Raw genomic sequence first — 18,228 nt, 5'->3', positions numbered from 1 at the left:
TGAATGCTTGACAGTACTGGATGCCTGTGGATAGTAGGGAGTATAGAATGTCCATTGAATACTTTGAGTATCGGCCCACTGCGGGGTGACCTTTTTGACAAAAGACGTTGTGTTATTGGACTCTTAGTGGTCTGGAACACCAAAAACAAGATGTGGATTAATTTAAGAGTCAAAATAATGTGACCAGAGTTAGCCGACCAGACTGCAACAGTAACACCATAAACTGAAAGTTTCAACAGTGATGAGACACCATTGATAGATCCAAGAAGTGATCAAAGGTTTGATGTAGTTCCCCTTGTGTAATGTGGTCTGCTCCTCAGTGAGACAAATGGACCAACTTTGCAGGAGTCACAAGTTGGCATGCAGTGGTGGCTTCTGCATCAAAAGATAAACTCCTTTGTTTTGTGACCAGTCTATGATAGTGGATATATTCCATGTCTGGTGTGATGATGGATCTGAGTAGCATGTTAGAGGCTTGATCAACATTCTAATATTGGCCATTCTCAATGCCATTCACTCTCATCAGACAGCATCCTTACTGTGAGTATCTATATGAGTGACTCGATTTGTCTCAGCAGCAGCTGCAGTTTTCCACAGTTTGTTACCCCCAAAGAGGTGTCTTTAATCTGCTAGTCTGTAGTTTTTTCGGTGACAGACTAGATGATTAGGCCATTGACAACAGCCCAAGGTCAGAAAAATAGAAAATGTGTAGTCCTTAATATTATTTAAGGCAAGGGTCACAGCTTTAATTTTAGCCCATTGTGCTGACTGGCACATACCCGTTTGGTTTTTCAGTTCTTGGCGCTGGATGGCTGCTGCCACCCAGTGGACACCATCATCTTTTAACTTCGTTGAACTATCAGTGAACCAATTCCAGGTATTTAGGGGAACTTCTGTGATTTGAGAGCCTTAATGAACCAGTAGCTTGTTACAGGTGGCAGGAAAGAGAATAAGGTTTACCCTAAAGGGTAGTTGCTACTTCTTCATGCAGAACTGAAATGTCCCTAGGACCAGGCTGGCTGCACCTTTGAACACACCATTTCCACTTGATCAAGAGCCCTGGTCGGCCCTTACTGGTTTGTTTTTAGTTTGATTGTTCTCTTTGAATAAGAGCTCAGCGGTAGGGCCAGAGCCACATTCCCTTTAAAAAAGGAGTGTACTTGGTGTATGTGTCAGGCAGATGGCGCTGCTGTACTGGGAAATAGCCTCTCTGAATACTCTAGTAGCTGTCAAGTCTTCAACTACATCTCTGATTTTCTTTTCTTTCCTTCTAGGAGCCTGTACTCTTTTTGCTAGACTGCTTAGAAGAGGTTGGGAATCAGGCAGAACCTTGAGCATTTCCATTACAGGAATATAACAGTACCAACTGTAAAATACAAGAATAGTATATTGAATTGGCCTAAAGGCTCCACCTGCAAGATGACTTTAATTTCCTTTTCCTACTGCTGAATTTTCTTTAAACTCCATTAGTTAAATTGGGGCACTTAGGGCTCCTTTTCTCACTATGAGGACACAGGCTAAGGAGTTTAGTACATGCGTGTCAGGGCTATAATCTAAGCTTTCGGGAGATTAAATGATTCCTTCAGCTGGGAATGTGGGAAAGTACACGGTGGAGGAGAAGACTACCTTTGGGGATAGCATGGGTGTCTTGGAGGCTTTTTGTTTCTCTTCTAGCTCCTCAACCCAGGGTTGGTGTTGCTTCCTCCCCGTGTGCCTCCTGGGTCCAGCAAGTACTAGGCTGGTGCTTTTCCTGCCGCCGTGCACCACACTCCTCAATACCAGTACTTTAGCCACCCTCTGGTTAGTACTATCTCCTCCCTGTGGGAGTGGGTAGGATGGTGACTTGAGTGCCTGTGTTCAGCAGAGCTATAAAAGTTTGTCTTAAGTTTGTCCTTAAGTTCGGCATACTTGACTTTCTTGTGAAAGCAGCTAAGATCAGTGTAGTGGGGAAGAAAGGGATCAGGGAGTACAAAGGGCACAGAACACTTCCATTCCAGGAAGCTAGGCTCTTCATTTACTTTGTTTCCAGGAGGCAGCAGTAGCTCAGCCTTAACAAGTGTACTTCTCATGTTTTCTCTTCTTCCAAACTCTATGTCCTCATTGCTGACACTAGTTATTTCAGCTTTGGAGACCCCTTGACTCTGCAGTCACAGCCATATTGCTTTTCATCTCAGACCTCATCGTCATGATAAAACATCTCTTCCTTTTCCTACTCAGAGGAGAGTTAAAAACAACCAAAGCACCATTTGTACACCTTGTTTCAATCCTGCCTCTTGCCAGCTGGCCACTAAACAGTGAGGGGCTGTTACTTCCACCCATCACTTGGATGAGAGGAGTTACTGCCAAATTTTGGAGAGTCTTCTCATGTGCCCTAATCTACCCATGTCTTTCTTTTTCCAGAAAATTTTAGCTCTGTCAGTATTACATCCTCATTACCAAAACTGCTAGGGTCTGTAAAGGGTTTGGGATTTTACCCTACTTGCAAGCTTAGCACGCTAGCCTGTTACCGTTTCATGAATGCTGGCAGAAGACACGAGATGATCAAGGACTTTATCTTTGACAGCACAGCAAGCAGCATGAAGCTGAGGCAGGGGGCAGTAGGTGAACTGACACCAGCAAGTTTCACAGGGGCAATGTGGAAGGGCCTAGTGGGATGCTAGGGGTATGTGCAGTGGGTTTTCATTGCAATTGCAATGGCAATTGCAAATCTGCTCTTTGTCCTAGAGGGAATTGTAATAGAAGTGCAACCCAAGAGAAGTTGTCAGAATGTTAAAAGTTGCGAGTTTTGTTTGTGATTTTATCAGATCGATGGATTAATATTGGGGAAAACCAGTAACTTTTATAAATAGTTGTGACTTGTATGTTTTTTAATACATTTCTCATTTTTTTCAAATAGTTTTTATACATTCTTTGATGAATTTTTTAAACATTTGCTTTTGGGGGAAAAAGTTTGGAAATAAATCTAGAGAACTTAAAATAGAACTGTAGCTTCCTTTGCTATAATTTCTGATGTTGAAGAAAACCTCCAGCTATTTAAATCAAGTAGTGTATGACAAAAATTGTTAACGTTTTGTTGTAAAAGAAGTGCACTATATTTTGTCTTGCTTTCCTTATGGTCGCATTTTACCTTAAGGTTTTTGCCTAAGTGGATGTAGTTGTTGAGCTCTTTCAGGTGCTCTTGTTTCCATTAAGTGGAAGAAGATGGACCAACAATAGAAACCATCTTATGTTACCAGTTACCAAACATTGAAAATAGCTACAAAATGTTCTTCTTAACTAAGCCAGACTATTATTAGTTTAAAAAGTTATATTCAGGTTTTGTATGTATGTTTACCTATATTCTTATAATTTGTTTCAGTCGTCATTGAATTTTGAGAAGCATTCTGAAAACTTTTCATGGACGGAAAATCGTTATGATGTGAATCGTCGACGACACAACTCTTCAGATGGCTTTGATTCTGGTATTGGACGTCCTAATGGAGGTAAAATTTGCTAAGGAATGATAGAGTTTAAGGATAATTTTCTTCATGTTCTTTTAAGAATGCTTTGTGATTCAGTCTTAAGCTTAACCATCTTCTTTGAATTTATAAAACTTTACCATTATCAAATAAAGGTAACTTCGGAAGGAAAGAAAAAAATGGATGGCGTACGCACGGAAGAAATGGTACTGAAAACGTAAATCATCGAGGGGGATACCATGGTGGAAATTCCCGTTCTCGTAGCAGTATTTTCCATTCTGGAAAAAGCCAAGGACTACATGAAAACAACATACCTGACAATGAAATGGGGAGGAAGGAAGACAAGAGAGAACGCAAACAGTTTGAAGCTGAGGATTTTGTAAGTTTCTTGTAATTTTAATACAAACGAGGTTTCTGTAAGTACCATTTTAGCATCAAGGTGCTCTCATGAGGTTTTATCAGTATACCTTGTTTTCTATAGAGATCACACTTGACAGGTCCAATTATTTTTAATCCTTACATTTTGTGAGGTTTTTGTTCATAATTTTCCCCTCCCCTAATTCTCTCCCTTTTTCTCTCCTCCACCTGCTTATTCCTGTGTCTCATCTTGTGGTCTTTTAAAACTTTTGATAAATTTATGTCCTTTTATTCCTTATAGAAATTTGAACAGTTTCCCTTAGAAATGATGGCTGAACTTAATTGCTTATTTGAAAGTGCATCATAATATCGCTAAAAAGCTGTTAAGCTTTTGGAAAGGATGTTTTACCGGTGTATTTTACTTGATGGTCTGTTTTAAGTAATACTTGATTATTCATGTGTGACATTTAAACTAACCCCAGGATAGCGCTCCTTGTCTTTTAGCTACTTTGTCTATTCAGAAGTTTCATTGTGGTTAGGGAAGGCAGACTAATTGTTAGCCTGGGTCACATACAATTAGGAATGTTAACTCCACTATTGAAAACAAGTATGAACTAATTAGAAACAGAATTTTCTTAATTTTTTCTTATCACTAAATCTTCACCATGTGGCTTATCTAAACACTATACTTCTCAAGCTACATAAAATTGATCTAGTATATAATCTTATTTATCTAGTTGTGATTCATTCCTGGTAATTTTTTTGTATATGTTGTTCGTTCTTCATTTAACATATAGTTGAGTGGCTCTGTGAGTCTAGCTGTTATTGGCCCTCAGAATACGTAGGTGAACAAGATAGAGAAGGTCCCTACTCTCATTGAGTTTCTATTCTATAGGGGACATTCAGAACATAAAAGGAAAAATAGTATTCTGCAGAGAATTTAGACAGGAGGTGACTTGGTGACTTCTTTGGTTTGGGAAAGGAGAGGTTTTTCTAGTGAAGTGACATTTAATCTGGGACCTCCTTAATAAGGAGTGAGCTTTGTTAAGACTGGGAGGAAGAAGGGAAGAGTTAGTGCAAAGGCCTTAAGGTGGGAGCAAGCTTGTAGTGTTTAAGGGATAAAAATTAGGGCAGTGTGGGTAAAAAGTAGTATTAGACCAGGTTAGAGGGGTAAGAAAGGGTTTCAGTTGAGTAGGGCTTTTGTACATAAGGGTAGAGAATTTTAGTTTAATTCCACATGCAGCAGGAACCCTCTCTGGAGGGAAGTCATGTTATCTGATTTTAGTTTTTTAGACTGTGCCAGTTCTTGTATCTCTCTTTTTTTTTTTTTTTTAAAGATTTTATTTTTTTCCTTTTTCTCCCCAAAGCCCCCCAGTACATAGTTGAATATTCTTCGTTGTGGGTCCTTCTAGTTGTGGTATGTGGGACCCTGCCTCAGCGTGGTTTGATGAGCAGTGCCATGTCCGCGCCCAGGATTCGAACCAACGAAGCACTGGGCCGCCTGCAGCGGAGCGCGCGAACTTAACCACTCGTCCACGGGGCCAGCCCCAGTTCTTGTATCTTAAATGGGTTACAGTGAGCAGGGAGACCAGTTAGGCAGCAGTGTCCCTAGTTCAGGAGAAAACAGTGGCTTTAACTGGGTAGCTGTGGTAAGTGAAGATAAGTGATTTTGGATATGGTTTGATGGTAGAATGGATGGAGGGTGGATGTGAGAGAATTTGATAGATTGGATTTAGGGCAGGGGAGTTGTGAGGGAAAGACCTTCTTGGGTCCTGTAATCAAGTAACCTTGGGCTCACTATGCCTTCTCATTTTTATGGTCCATTTTTTCCACTTGCTAATTACCACAAAAGGGAATTTTTGTAATATAAACAAACCAGGAATGATAGTAGTATGCTCTCATAGTGTCTGAGGGTTGAATGAGTAGTACAAGTAAACAGTGCTTGGTCCATAGTAAGCACTCAGTAAAACCTAGTTGTTGCTCTTGTTATTATTATACCCCACCTCCACTTGTAAGGTGGTGGGCCTTAGCTATTATAATCCTATACCTGGAATATAGACCTATAGTGTAATTTCTAATACTATATTTTTTAAGAAGCACGTATAACCTCCACTAAAGTCTTCTCAATCCTGTGTAGTTTGTATCAAGGAATCATACTGGTATGTGTGCATACTCTTTTGGGACTTTGCTGTAATGTCAGTAGAGTGTTAATTAACTATTGTGGGTAATTAAATATTTATATTAGAATTCATTTTATTCAAATGTGTTAAGGGCCTTCTTTAAGGCGGGCTATGTTGCTAGGTAACGTGGAAAATATCTGATACAACTGCTGGAAGTTTAGGATTCTAGAGAGTGAATGCGTATACTAAGATTAGCTTTAGAGTAGACATTTAATGCTCAACTCAGTTTTGTTCTTAATATCCTGAGCATCAATTGTTGAAATAAAAGTTTGCCCTTTGCTTTGAGAATGAGTGTGTTAACTAAAGCACCTAGCAATGAAAATTTAACAGAATAGTTGGGAAATGATCTGATTTTCCTCTTCCCTGCTGCTTTTTTATTTTTACTTTTTTAATTTCTTTATTTTTTTTGAAGAAGATTAGTCCTGAGCTAACTACTGCCAATCCCCCTCTTTTTGCTGAGGAAGACTGGCCCTGAGCGAACATCCATGTCCATCTTCCTCTACTTTATACATGGGATGCCCACCACAGCCTGGCTTTTGCCAAGCATTGTCATGTCTGCACCCAGGATCCGCACTGGCGAACCCCAGGCCGCCGAGAAGTGGAACGTACGAACCTAAACGCTGTACCACCAGGCTGGCCCCTTCCTTGCTTCTTGACCTTATGCTAAGAAAGGATGATTCCTCAGATTCATGCAAAGACTGCATTCTCTTGAGTTTGCTCTAGGTTTTTTTGGTTGTTTGTTTGTTTGTTTGTTTTAGTTCACACCTTTTCCTCAGGTAGTTGGGGATGAGGAGAATATTTGAAGACACTTTCCTTGTTTTCCCCTGACTAGGAGTGAGTATAGATAGTAACCATTTAATGGTTAGCAGAATAAGATGAAAGTAAGTTTTATGAATAGTTAGTTTTTAATCGTTAAAAGAGTTGATAATGTGTCAGGTTTTTTAGTTTGGTTTGAGGTTACTTTTAAAAGAATTTATTTTTAAAATGTGAGCAGTTTAAACATTGTTTTATTCTTTAAATTTCCGTTTTCTTTCAGCCGTCTTTAAATCCTGAATATGAGAGAGAACCAAATCAGAATAAATCTTTAGCTGCAGGTGTATGGGGTAAGTAATTTTTGATCTATCTTTGAGGGGTATAAAATATTATTTGTAGGTTTTACTTATTTGTGTTTTGTAAAATAATAGGCTAGAGTTAAACTTTCTCCTTTAAATATCTGTTTTTGATTTGCTAAGCTACGAGAAAAGGTAACATCTTTAAAAACAAGATATTGAGGATAGAAGAGTTTGATTTGAAATAGTTGATTTGCATATGTTAGTACCATTAAGTATACTCAAATAAGAGTTTTTTTTTAAATGGTCATAAGTTAATGTGATGAACTGATGTTGTTTGGAGAGAAGCCTGATCTAAAGAAACAAAAAACTTAGTTTAAATTAATTTTTAGTTTTTCAAAGTTGAAAACTTAGTCAACTGGAAAGATAAATACTTCTAATCGTAGTGTGACATAAAATTAATCTTTTTATCTACGAAAATGGTTATACATAGAGAGTATTAAAAATCTATAAATTTGCCTATGGAACTAGTCTATGTTTGAAATTATTTGCCTTTTTGATTGTCAAAGCTTAATGACAGTTCTTCTGGTAATAACGCCCTTTTCTTTAAAACTGCTGAGAGTTTAATTTTATAGCATCTTACAGAAGATTAAACTGCACTCATATAGTACAAATTAGACAGCTTGTTCGAGATTCAAGTGAAGTTTAAAATAATGAAAAAATTTTAAATATGAACATTTGATATCTGAAAAATAAATTTAATTATTTGATACGAAATTCAAAGGTGATGTATCCACTTTGGAACTTGTACACATGTTCATTTGTATTTTTCTATTGAAAATCAACAACTTACCAAAACAAAAGGATTGTGGCTTATGACAGCATACTAGTCCTAACAATAAAGGCATTATTTTAAACTTTGCCACTTCCTATGCTGTTCTTTATTGTATTTATGGGGTGATACTCTAGGGAATTATTTTGTTTTCTTTTGATCTCCCAATTTATTTAAGGGCTTTTTGAGGGTGGGGGTGGGGGTGGTCAGACACTTTTGTTAGAACCATGTGAATGGCATTGTTTTTTCTGTATTGCAAATTAGTATTTCTACCACTCTCCCCAGGCCTACACGCCCAGACACACACATACCCAACCAAAAAAATCTCCCAAGCTCCTCTCTTAGGTATGTTTCCTTATTATTCAGTTTTTCTGGGAACAGCTGATTGCGTAAGAATATAGAACCACCTGGAAGGTGTTAAATAGAATCTCTAAGAAAGTAGGAGTAATTTGGATTTGGTTACAATGAAAGTAACTAAAAAATCAAGAATGTTAGTGAGCGTTTGTCATATAAAACTACCTATAGATACTATTGGTACTGATCCTTGGTTAATTTAATAATTTTAGAAATGATTTAAAGGCAAATACATCTGAAAATATTGAGAATAAAATGTATTAATATAAAGATTTTGGTTCTACTGTTTCAGGGTTGATCTAAGGATTTTGAGCACTAGTTGAAAAGATGTTTAAAAGGAAGATGTGCTCTTTACTGTGTCTTAGGTAAACTAAGAAGTGTGTCTGCATTAGAAAAAAGAAAATGGTTAATTGTGGCTTGGTTAATTGTTAAATTCCTAGTACTTCCCATAGGAATACAATGAAGCTTTCATTGTATTACACTTCACTATTCCTTTCTCACTTTTCCCCCTGGGTTCCCAAATATTGTTTTCCCCATTGCAACATTTAAATTAGCTATGTTCCTGAGGAAGACATGAGAGAATTTTAGGAAAGACTTCAATAGAACTTTTCTAGTCCTTCTTCCTTCCAGGTAAGTCAAAATTTAATAATGGAAATGTAATATGTATTAAGGAAACAAACCAGTTTGTCCCTGAAACTATCCTTTTGTAGTTTAAAAGTTGCAGGAGTCTAATTGTAGTATCCCAATTTAAAAAATATCTTGAGGGAACGTAATTAGGCCATTTAAAATATAGTTACTTAAGTTTAATTCTACTTAGAATTTAATTAGTTTTATTGGAAACACCTTCATGCAGCTTCTATCTTTGACTTCTATAGTGTTTTGGTCTTAACCAGGATCGCTCTTGTTTGGTGCCTAAGAGATTACTTATTGAATTAATCTATCTCCATGTCCTTAATAATTTAAAACTTAAGCAAAAATTCAAGGTACTTCAGTGTACCTGTGAGAATTTTAAAATAATTTAGTTGTGTGATTGATTTATTTGGGGGGGCCATGAGAAAGAGAAAAATGCTTTGTGTTTATATGTTTGTTTGCAGTTTGAGACATTAGTGACAGTTGATTTGTGTCTTTTCAGAATTCCTCTAGGCTATTTTTGTGTCACTGCAGTATGTCAGCAACATATTATTGACAGAGCCTAACACTTAGTGCCTAAGATACTAAATAATGAAAAATTTCAGTCACTAGTAATTAACTTAAGCATTGTCTTTGTTTCAACTCAGTATTTATATTTGTGTCTATTCCTTGATAGCTTGATGAACTTTCCTGAGTTTTGCTCATATTTGATATGCTACTAAAAGAGCATCAGAGTTCATTTTTAAGAATTTTGTTTGTTTAGCTTTCTGAATAAAGCAAATTGATGACCAGTTCTTAAAGATGGGTTGTTTTCTAGAGAATTCCAATGATATTAGCCATAAGCATACAGATTGAGTGAAATGATTGGATTAAATGAGTTAGATTATGATGCAAACCAGTGAGGTGCTTGCTCCCCCCCCCCCCAAGGAACTTTGTAAATGAGATTAAGAGAAAGGAATAATCTTTATTGAATTTCTTTGTAAAAGCATTCTGTTGATACATTATTTATGTATTGAAATGGCTCCACTTTCTTTCAGTGTCTTATATGAAAACAGTTAAAATTATAATGAAGAAAAAGGTAATGCAACACAAGTTTAAGGTTGAGAAGGGAAAATTAATAGGGTTTGATTAGACAGCTTGACACATATAGACTTTATTTGATCAGAGTTAGAAATATTACTTGTTCATCATATAAGTTATTTTTATTTTAGAAGTATATTTCTTTAAGCTTAGTCTTCATATGAGTAATATAGGGGACTTTGTTAAAGGAAAAATACCATACTTCTGCTATTGACAAATTTTAAATTAGTAAAACTCATTTGATTAAAATTCTGATACTACTATAAAACAAAACAGATTTGTACATTAAATAAAATTCAAAACCAACAAAATTCAAACAGCATCAATCTATAGAAAAATAATTTCTGTATTAAAATTAGTGTTCAAGGTAGGAATTTGTTTTAATTGCTGTGGTACAGTGTCTTTGAGTATTATTGTGTCTTATGTGACTTAAGTTTCCTCCTCATTAGTGTGAAAACTTAATTCAGATACTGTTTACCCATCACTTGGTTATATGCTTTTGTTCACACATTAAAGTTGCTGCTTTTTTTGTGTCAAGATAATGAGGAAACTAAGTTAGTAATGGCATCAATGTGATGGTGAAGGAAAGGGTGGACCCCGACATCACTTAGTAGTGCACACTTAGGCTTCTTATTCTGACCATTCAGTGTAGCTTATTATTAGTATTTTTAGTTGAGGATGGTAAACATTTTGAAGTATCTGGCCTAACAGTTCTTTAATTTTCATTTTCTTTAGTAGTATAATATAGTGTTTAAGTGCATTGGCTTTGGACTCAGGTAGATCTGGACCCTGACATTAGGTCTTTTGCTTATTGGTTATTTAGACTTTGGACAGATTACTTCATCTCTCTGAGTGGATTTTCTCATCTGTGAGATGAGGATGATGACAGCAATTCTAATGAGAAAAGCATTGTTAAATATTAAATTACCTACCATATAAAATCCTTGCGCATGTTACAGGTGTTTAATAAATGTTAGCTAATTATGTCGTTAAAATCCAATAATTGAGGGAGATGGTAGTAGAGTTATTAAAAGGCAAAAAAAAAGGAATTTCTAAGTGATAGTTCAAAAAATAAATTAAGAATTGATTGAATCAGAAAATACGTGGGGCCAGCCCTGCTGCCCTAGTGGTTAAAGTTCGATGCTCTCACCACTTTGTTGGCCCAGGTTTGCTTCCCGATTGTGGAACCATACCACCTCTCTGTCACTTGCCATGCTGTGGTGGCAGCTCACATAGAAGAACTAGAAGGACTTACAACTAGGATATACACCTATGCTCTCAGGCTTTGGGGAGGAGGAAAACAAAAAAAAAAAAAGGAAGATTGGCAACAGGTGTTAGCTAAGGGCAAATCTTTCCCTGCAACAAAACCGAAAAACCCCACATTTAAAAATAAATAAAGTATATATATATATATAGAAGGCAACTATATGGAGAGTGTAGTGAAAGAAAAGGAGGAATTGAGATGTCAGCTCTGAATTACGCATGTGGCCAATTTCCTTTGTATTATATATAGCAATATTTTAATTCTGATCTTCCAAAGAATTGAGCTACTCCTCCACCACTGACTTTGTATTTAAGGACTAAAACTAATTATTTTATTCATAGATACTGAGAGAGCATGAATAACAAGATAATAAAGGGATATTTAAAATCACTTATTGTCAGATTCCACTTGTTTGTGAGGAAAGAGGGAAATAATGATATAAAAAATCCAGAACTCATACTTACCTTCAGATGTTTTGAACTTAAATTTGAAGAATTCCTGCTTATATGAGCTTGAGGTAATAAAGCACATGTAAGTTGAAGGACGTCACTGAGGTCACTTACTTTCTAATTCTTTTATATGTGTTTATATGTTTCATCAGTACATAAATTTTCTCTTTAAAAGAATAAGCAATTTGAGTCTTTTTTCATATAGTTTACCAATTAAGAAAGTCAGTGGAGAAAGTGTAGAAGGAGACATTGGATACTGTTGGAATCCAACAGCTTCAACAATTAGCTTGGAATGTTTGTGTCAGGAGAATTTGTAGAGATACTTTATGAATAGATGAACTAGTTTATAAGTAATATAGAATGGATGTAAGTGACATAAATTTAGTTTTGGCTATCACCCTTTTCTTTGCTTATATGTAGTTAACTACCATTAAGAACACTTGTTCTTAAATGGGCAGGTTTATGTAGTAAATTCAGCATAGTTATACATGACATAGGTTAGTTTTTATGTTTATTTCTTTTACAATTTGTCTCGTCTTCCTTACTCTTGTGGGTCAACCTAAAATTCTCAAAAAAAGACACCTTTAATTTGAAATATGATTAGAAGCAAATCATAGTGAAGATAGTGTATGACTCTTCTGAACCTTTTTTCTAGTATTTATTTTAAAGAAAGCATTTCACAGTAACTCTGAAACAGGAGCTATTTTCCATTTTATAGTAAGGTTGGAGCAAGTATTCAGATTTTGTAAATCTGGTACAAAAGCACATGTTCTTAATCTCTGCACTATAATATTTGAATATGAATACTTAATAAATATATTGACACTATGTCTGCTTCTCTTCTCTCCTAATCTCTATCATGTTCCTTTAGGCACTTTTATCATCTTTTACTTTGCTACCTACTCTTCTATGATTGATTTCTCATGCTTTACCTTTCTTCTTTATAGGGTATTCTATTATTCTTTGCACTGAAAGCCTCTGAGGTAACAGCCAGAATATTACTAGGTGTCCAGGAATCCAGTTTTAGAAAAGGTGAACTTTGTAGTCAGAGACTATATTGAGGCTTAAAGATAAATGTACCTGCCTGCTTATCTACTCTCCTTCTCTTCTGCCTTCTAGGTTTTTTGTTTGTTTAAGTTTTATTGAGGTCATAATAGCTTATAACGTGAAATTTCAGTTGTACGTTATTATTTGTCCGTCACCATATAAATGTACCCCTTCACCCCTTGTGCCCACTCCCCAACCCATTCTCCTCTGTTAATTGCTAAACTGTTCTCTTTGTCCATATGTTAGTTCATATTCCACATATGAGTGAAATCATACAGTGTTTGTCTTTGTCTGGTTTATTTTGCTTAACATAATACCCTCAAGGTCTATCCATGTTGTTGTGAATGGGACAGTTTTGTCTTTTTTACGGCTAAGTAGTATTCCCTCAGCAAATATACACATATATTGTATGTATACGCACACGCACACATACATACCACATCATCTTTATCCAATCATCAGTCGATGGTCACTTGGGTTGCTTCCACTTCTTGGCTATAGTGAATAATGCTGCAGTGAACATGGGGGTGCATAAATCTCTTTGACTTGTTGATTTCAAGTTCTTTGGATAATAATAGTGGGATAGCTGGGTCGTACGATATTTCTATTTTTAGTTTTTTGAGAAATCTCCATACTGTTTTCCATAGTGGTCGCACCAGTTTGTGTTCCCACCAGCAGTGTATGAGGGTTCCCTTTTCTCCACATCCTCTCCAACATTTGCTATTTTTTGTCTTGGTGATTATAGCCATTCTAATGGGTGTAAGATGATATCTAAGTGTAGTTTTGATTTGCATTTGCCTGATGATTAGCCATGTTGAACATCTCTTCATGTGCCTATGCTCCATCTGTATATCTTCTTTGGAGAATTATGTGTTCATATCCTCTGCCCATTTTTTGATTGGGTTGTTTATTTTTTTGTTGTTGAGTTGTATGAGTGCTTGCTATATTTTGGTGATAAACCCTTTGTCCAATAAATGGTTTGCAAATATTTTCTCCCAGTTGGTGGGTTGTCTTTTCGTTTTGTTCCTGGTTTCCTTTGCCTTGCAGAAGCTCTTTAGTCTGATGAAATCTCACTTGTTTGTTTTTTCTTTTGTTTCCCTTGTCTGAGTAGACATGGTATTTGAAAAGATCCTTGTAAGACTGATGTCAAAGAGTGTACTTCCTATATTTTCTTCTGGGAGTTTATAGTTTCAGGTCTTACCTTCAAATCTTTGATCTGTTTTGTGTTAAGTTTTATGTACGGCAAAAGACAGTGTTCTACTTTCATTCTTTTTCATGTGGCGGTCCAGTTTTCCTAGCACCATTTATTGAAGAGACTTTCTCCATTGTATGTTCTTAGCTTCCTTGTTGGAGATTAACTGTCTGTAGATGGGTGATTTTATTTCTGGGCTTTCAATTCTGTTGAATTGATCTGGGTGTCTGTTTTTATACCAGTACCATGCTGTTTTGATTACTATAGCTTTGTAGTATATTTTGAAGCCAGGGATTGTGATGCCTCCAGCTTTGCTCTTTTTTCTCAGAATTGCGTTAGCTATTTGGGGTCTTGGATTGCCCCATATGAAATTTAGGATTCTTCTATTTCCGTGAAGAATGTCATTGGGATTCTGATTGAAATTGCTTTGAATGTGTGGATTGCTTTAGGTAGTATGGACCTTCTAATTATATTTAGTGTTCCAATCCATGTGCTTGGAATACTTTTCCATTTCTTTATGTCATCATCAATTTCTTTCAATAAGACATTATCTTCATTGTATAGGTCTTTCACCTCCTTGGTTAAATTTATTCCTAGATATTTTATTCTTTTTGTTGCAGTTGTACATGGGATTGTATTCTTTAGTTCTCTGTTTGTTATTAGAATATAGAAATGCAACTGATTTTTGTAAGTTGATTTTGTACCCTGCAACTTTGCTGTAGTTGTCGATTATTTCTAATAGTTTTTCAGTGGATTTGTGGATGTTAAACCTTCCCTGCATCCCTGGTATAAATCCCACTTGATCATGGTGTATGATCTTTTTAATGTATTGTTCTATTCGGTTTGCCAAAATTTGTTGAGGATTTTTGCATGTATGTTCATCAGGAGTATTGCCCTGTAATTTTCCTTCTTTGTGTTGTCCTTCTCTGGCTTTGGGATCAGGATGATGTTGGCCTTGTAGAATGAGCTGGGAAGTGTTCTGTCTTCAGTTTTTTGGCATAGTTTGAGAAGGATAGGTATTAAATCTTCTTTGAATATTTGGTAGAATTCTCCATTGAGGCCGTCTGGTCCTGGACTTTTATATTTGGGGAGGTTTTTGGTTACTGTTTCAGTCTCCTTACTGGTGATTGGTCTATTCAGATTCTCTATTTCTTCTTGATTCAGTTTTGGAAGGTTGTTTGAGTCTAAGAATTTACCCATTTCTTGTAGCTTGTCTCCAATTTATTGTCATATAGTTTTTCATAGTATTCTTAGAATCCTTTGGATTTCTTTGGTATCTGTTGTAATTTCTGCTCTTTCATTTCTAATTTTATTTGAGCCTTCTCTTTTTCTTAGTGAGTCTGGCTAAGGGTTGTCAGTTTTGTTTATGAAGGAACCAATTGTTTCTTTCATTGATCCTTTCTAGTGTTTTTTCTTTTTGTTTCAATTTGATTTATTTCTGCTCTGATTTTTTTTTTGGTGGAAGATTAGCCATGAGCTAATTACTGGCAGTCCTCCTCATTTTGCTGAGGAAGCCTAGCCATGAGCTAACATCTGTGCCCATCTTCCTCTGCTTTATATGTGGGATGCCTACCAGAGCATGGCATGCCAAGCAGTGCCATGTCTGCACCCGGGATCCAAACTGGCAAACCCCAGGCCACTGAAGAGGAACGTGCGAACTTAAACTGCTGCACCACCGGGCCGGCCCCTCTGCTCTAATTTTTATTGTTTCCCTCCTTCTGCTGAGTTTGGGCTTTGTTTGTTCTTCTTTTTCTAATTCTTTTAGGTGTAGTTTTAGATAGCTTATTTGGTAGTTTTCTTGTTTGTTAAGATGGGCCTGTATTGCTATGAATTTCCCTCTTAAGACCGCTTTTGCTGCATCCCATATGAATTGGTAATGGTGTGTTTTCATTTTCATTTGTCTCCAGATATTTTTTGATTTCTCTTTTTATTTCTTTGGTGATCCATTGGTAGTTTAGTAGTATGTTTAGTTTTCACATATTTGTCACTTTCCCAGCTTTTTTCTTGTAGTTGATTTCTAGTTTCATAGCATTATGGTTGGAAAAGATGCTTGATATGATTTCCATGTTCTTAAATTTATTGAGACTTACCTTGTTCCCCAACATGTGGTCTGTCCTTGAGAGTGTTCCATGTGCACTTGAGAAGAATGTGTATTTTGCTATTTTTGGGTGGTGTGTTCTGTATATATCTATTAAGTCCATGTGGTCTATTTTTTTGATTAAATCCAGTATTTCCTTGTTGACTTTCTGTCTTGGTGATCTGTTGATGTGAATGGGGTGTTAAGGTCTCCTACTATTACTGTGTTGTTGTTAATATCTCGTTTTAGGTTTGTTAATAGTTGTTTTCTGTACTTTAGTGCTCCTTTGTTGGTTGCATATATATTTATAGGTGTGATGTCTTCTTGGTGGAGAGTCCCTTTGATCATTATATACTGCCCCTCTTTGTCTCTCATTACATGTTTTATCTTGAAAATTCTACTTTGTCTGATAAAAGTATGGCAACACCTGCTTTTTTTTGTTTGCCATTAGCTTAAAGTATCTGTCTCTGTTCTGATTATTTGTTTAGTGGTTACCATGAGATTTGTATAAAACGTCTCCTGGATAGCCCATTTTCTGAGAGGCTTTTATTTCCTTAGACTGAGCCTATTCCATCCCTTACATCTTCCCCGTCTAAGTTGTTGTTGTCTCAACTTATTCCATCTTCTGTTGTGAGTTTGTGGTTAAAGTGACGAGTATATTTATTTTTGATCTTTTCCTTCCCTTTATCTAAATGTTATAATTGTTTGCTAACCTGTTCTGATGTATAACTACAATTTTCTGATTTTGTCTACCTATTTATCTCCTGTCTGAAGGCTTTGTAACCGCTTTCTTTTTTTTTCAGGTACGAGGGCCTTCTTGAGCATTTCTTTTGGGCGGGGGGCCTTGTGGTGATGAACTCTCTGAGCTTTTGTTTATCTGGCAAAGTTTTTATTTTTCCTCATATTTGAAGGATATTTTCACTGGATAGAGTCTTCTTTGTTGAAATGTTTTGTCTTTCATAATTCTGAATATATCATTCCATTCTCTTCTATCCTGTAAGGTTTCTGCTGAGAAATCGACTGAAACCCTGATAGGGTTTCTTTATTAAGTTGTTTCTTCTGCCTTGCTGCCCGTAGTAATTTTTTCTTTGTCATTGACTTTTGCCAGCTTTACTACTATATGTCTTGGAGAATGTCTTTTTACAATGATAGTATTAGGAGTGCCGTTGGCTTCTTTTACTTATATTTCCAGCTCCTTCCCCAGGTTTGGAAAGTTTTCAGTTATTATTTCTTTTAACAAGCTTTCTGCTCCATTCTCCATCCTCTTATCCCTCTGGAATACCTGTAATCCTTATGTTGCATTTCCTAATTGAGTAGGATGTTTCTCTGGGAATTTCTTCATTTCGTTTTGAGTCTTAGTTCTCTCATTCCATCTGAAGCATTTCTATATTTCTGTCCTCAAGACTGCTAATTCTCTCCTCCATAATATCAGCTCTGTTATTCTGGGAGACCAGATTTGTCTTTATCTCAGACATTGCGCTTTTCATCTCTAACATTTCTGTTTGGTTTTTCTTTATAGTCTCAATCTCTTTTGTGAAGAGATCCCCCTGTTCATTTATTTTGTTCCTAATTTCATTGAACTGTGTATCTGTATTTTCTTATGACTCATTGAGTTTTTTAATGATAGCTATTTTGAATTCTCTGTCATTTAGATTATAAATTTCTGTGCCTTCAGAATTGATTTCTCAGTGCTTATCATTTTCCCTCTGGTTTGGACTATTTATATATTTCTTCATACTCTATGATGGCATGGATTTATGCCTCCGCATAGTGATAGTATGTGGTCACAGATTCCACCTGCCGTCACTGGGTGGAGGTCAAGAGCTGTGTGTTGTGAACCTGCCGTGATCACCAGCTTGCTCGCTTAGAACTGCTGCTTTTCTAAGGTATGCTTGGGCACTCTGGCTGACCAGCTGAGCTGAAGTGCTGAGCAGGAGGAGGGGTGCTTTCTTTTCCCTGTGCAATCCCGGGGGCATTTTCACTCTGCCCTCACTATCTACTCTCCTGGTGTGCTGGCTTAATGAAAACTCCTCTACCCTTTAATGGCTTAGCCACCTCTGTGTGGGGCTTTCCCACAGGCTGTGAGGGAACTTGGGAGAGCGAAGGTGCTCCCAAAGGGAGCCTTCCCTCCCCCCTCTTTTCTCAGAGCTGCACCTGGTCCTCTGCCCTGGGGCACTGCTGTTGGGGGAGGGAGAGGAGATCTCCTACCTGCTCCTCTTCCTCCACGGGGTCCAGCACCTCCACCTTCAGACGTATGGC

The 18,228-nt window shown here is 36.7% G+C and overlaps 1 protein-coding gene across 9 annotated transcripts in view; it reads left to right on the top strand.

The window, feature by feature from the left end:
• Positions 1 to 18,228, top strand: part of GPBP1 (GC-rich promoter binding protein 1) — a 93,930-nt gene that overhangs the window by 55,614 nt on the left and 20,088 nt on the right. For 5 of the 9 annotated variants that reach the window (XM_023625646.2, XM_070246817.1, XM_005604250.4 and 2 more), the window contains 4 exons: positions 3,359 to 3,482; positions 3,614 to 3,837; positions 7,032 to 7,098; positions 8,162 to 8,221. In XM_023625646.2, the coding sequence (XP_023481414.1) occupies positions 3,359 to 3,482; positions 3,614 to 3,837; positions 7,032 to 7,098; positions 8,162 to 8,221 (475 nt within the window). The remainder of the gene's footprint in view (positions 1 to 3,358; positions 3,483 to 3,613; positions 3,838 to 7,031; positions 7,099 to 8,161; positions 8,222 to 18,228) is intronic. The other 4 variants (XM_070246818.1, XM_001495419.7, XM_070246821.1 and 1 more) reach the window with 1 other exon arrangement.

This window comes from Equus caballus, chromosome 21 (genome assembly GCF_041296265.1).
Source record: "Equus caballus isolate H_3958 breed thoroughbred chromosome 21, TB-T2T, whole genome shotgun sequence".
Classification (NCBI taxonomy): Eukaryota; Metazoa; Chordata; class Mammalia; order Perissodactyla; family Equidae; genus Equus; species Equus caballus.
The sequence above is the reverse complement of the archived record's forward strand: the minus strand, read 5'-3'. Positions and strand labels throughout refer to the sequence as shown.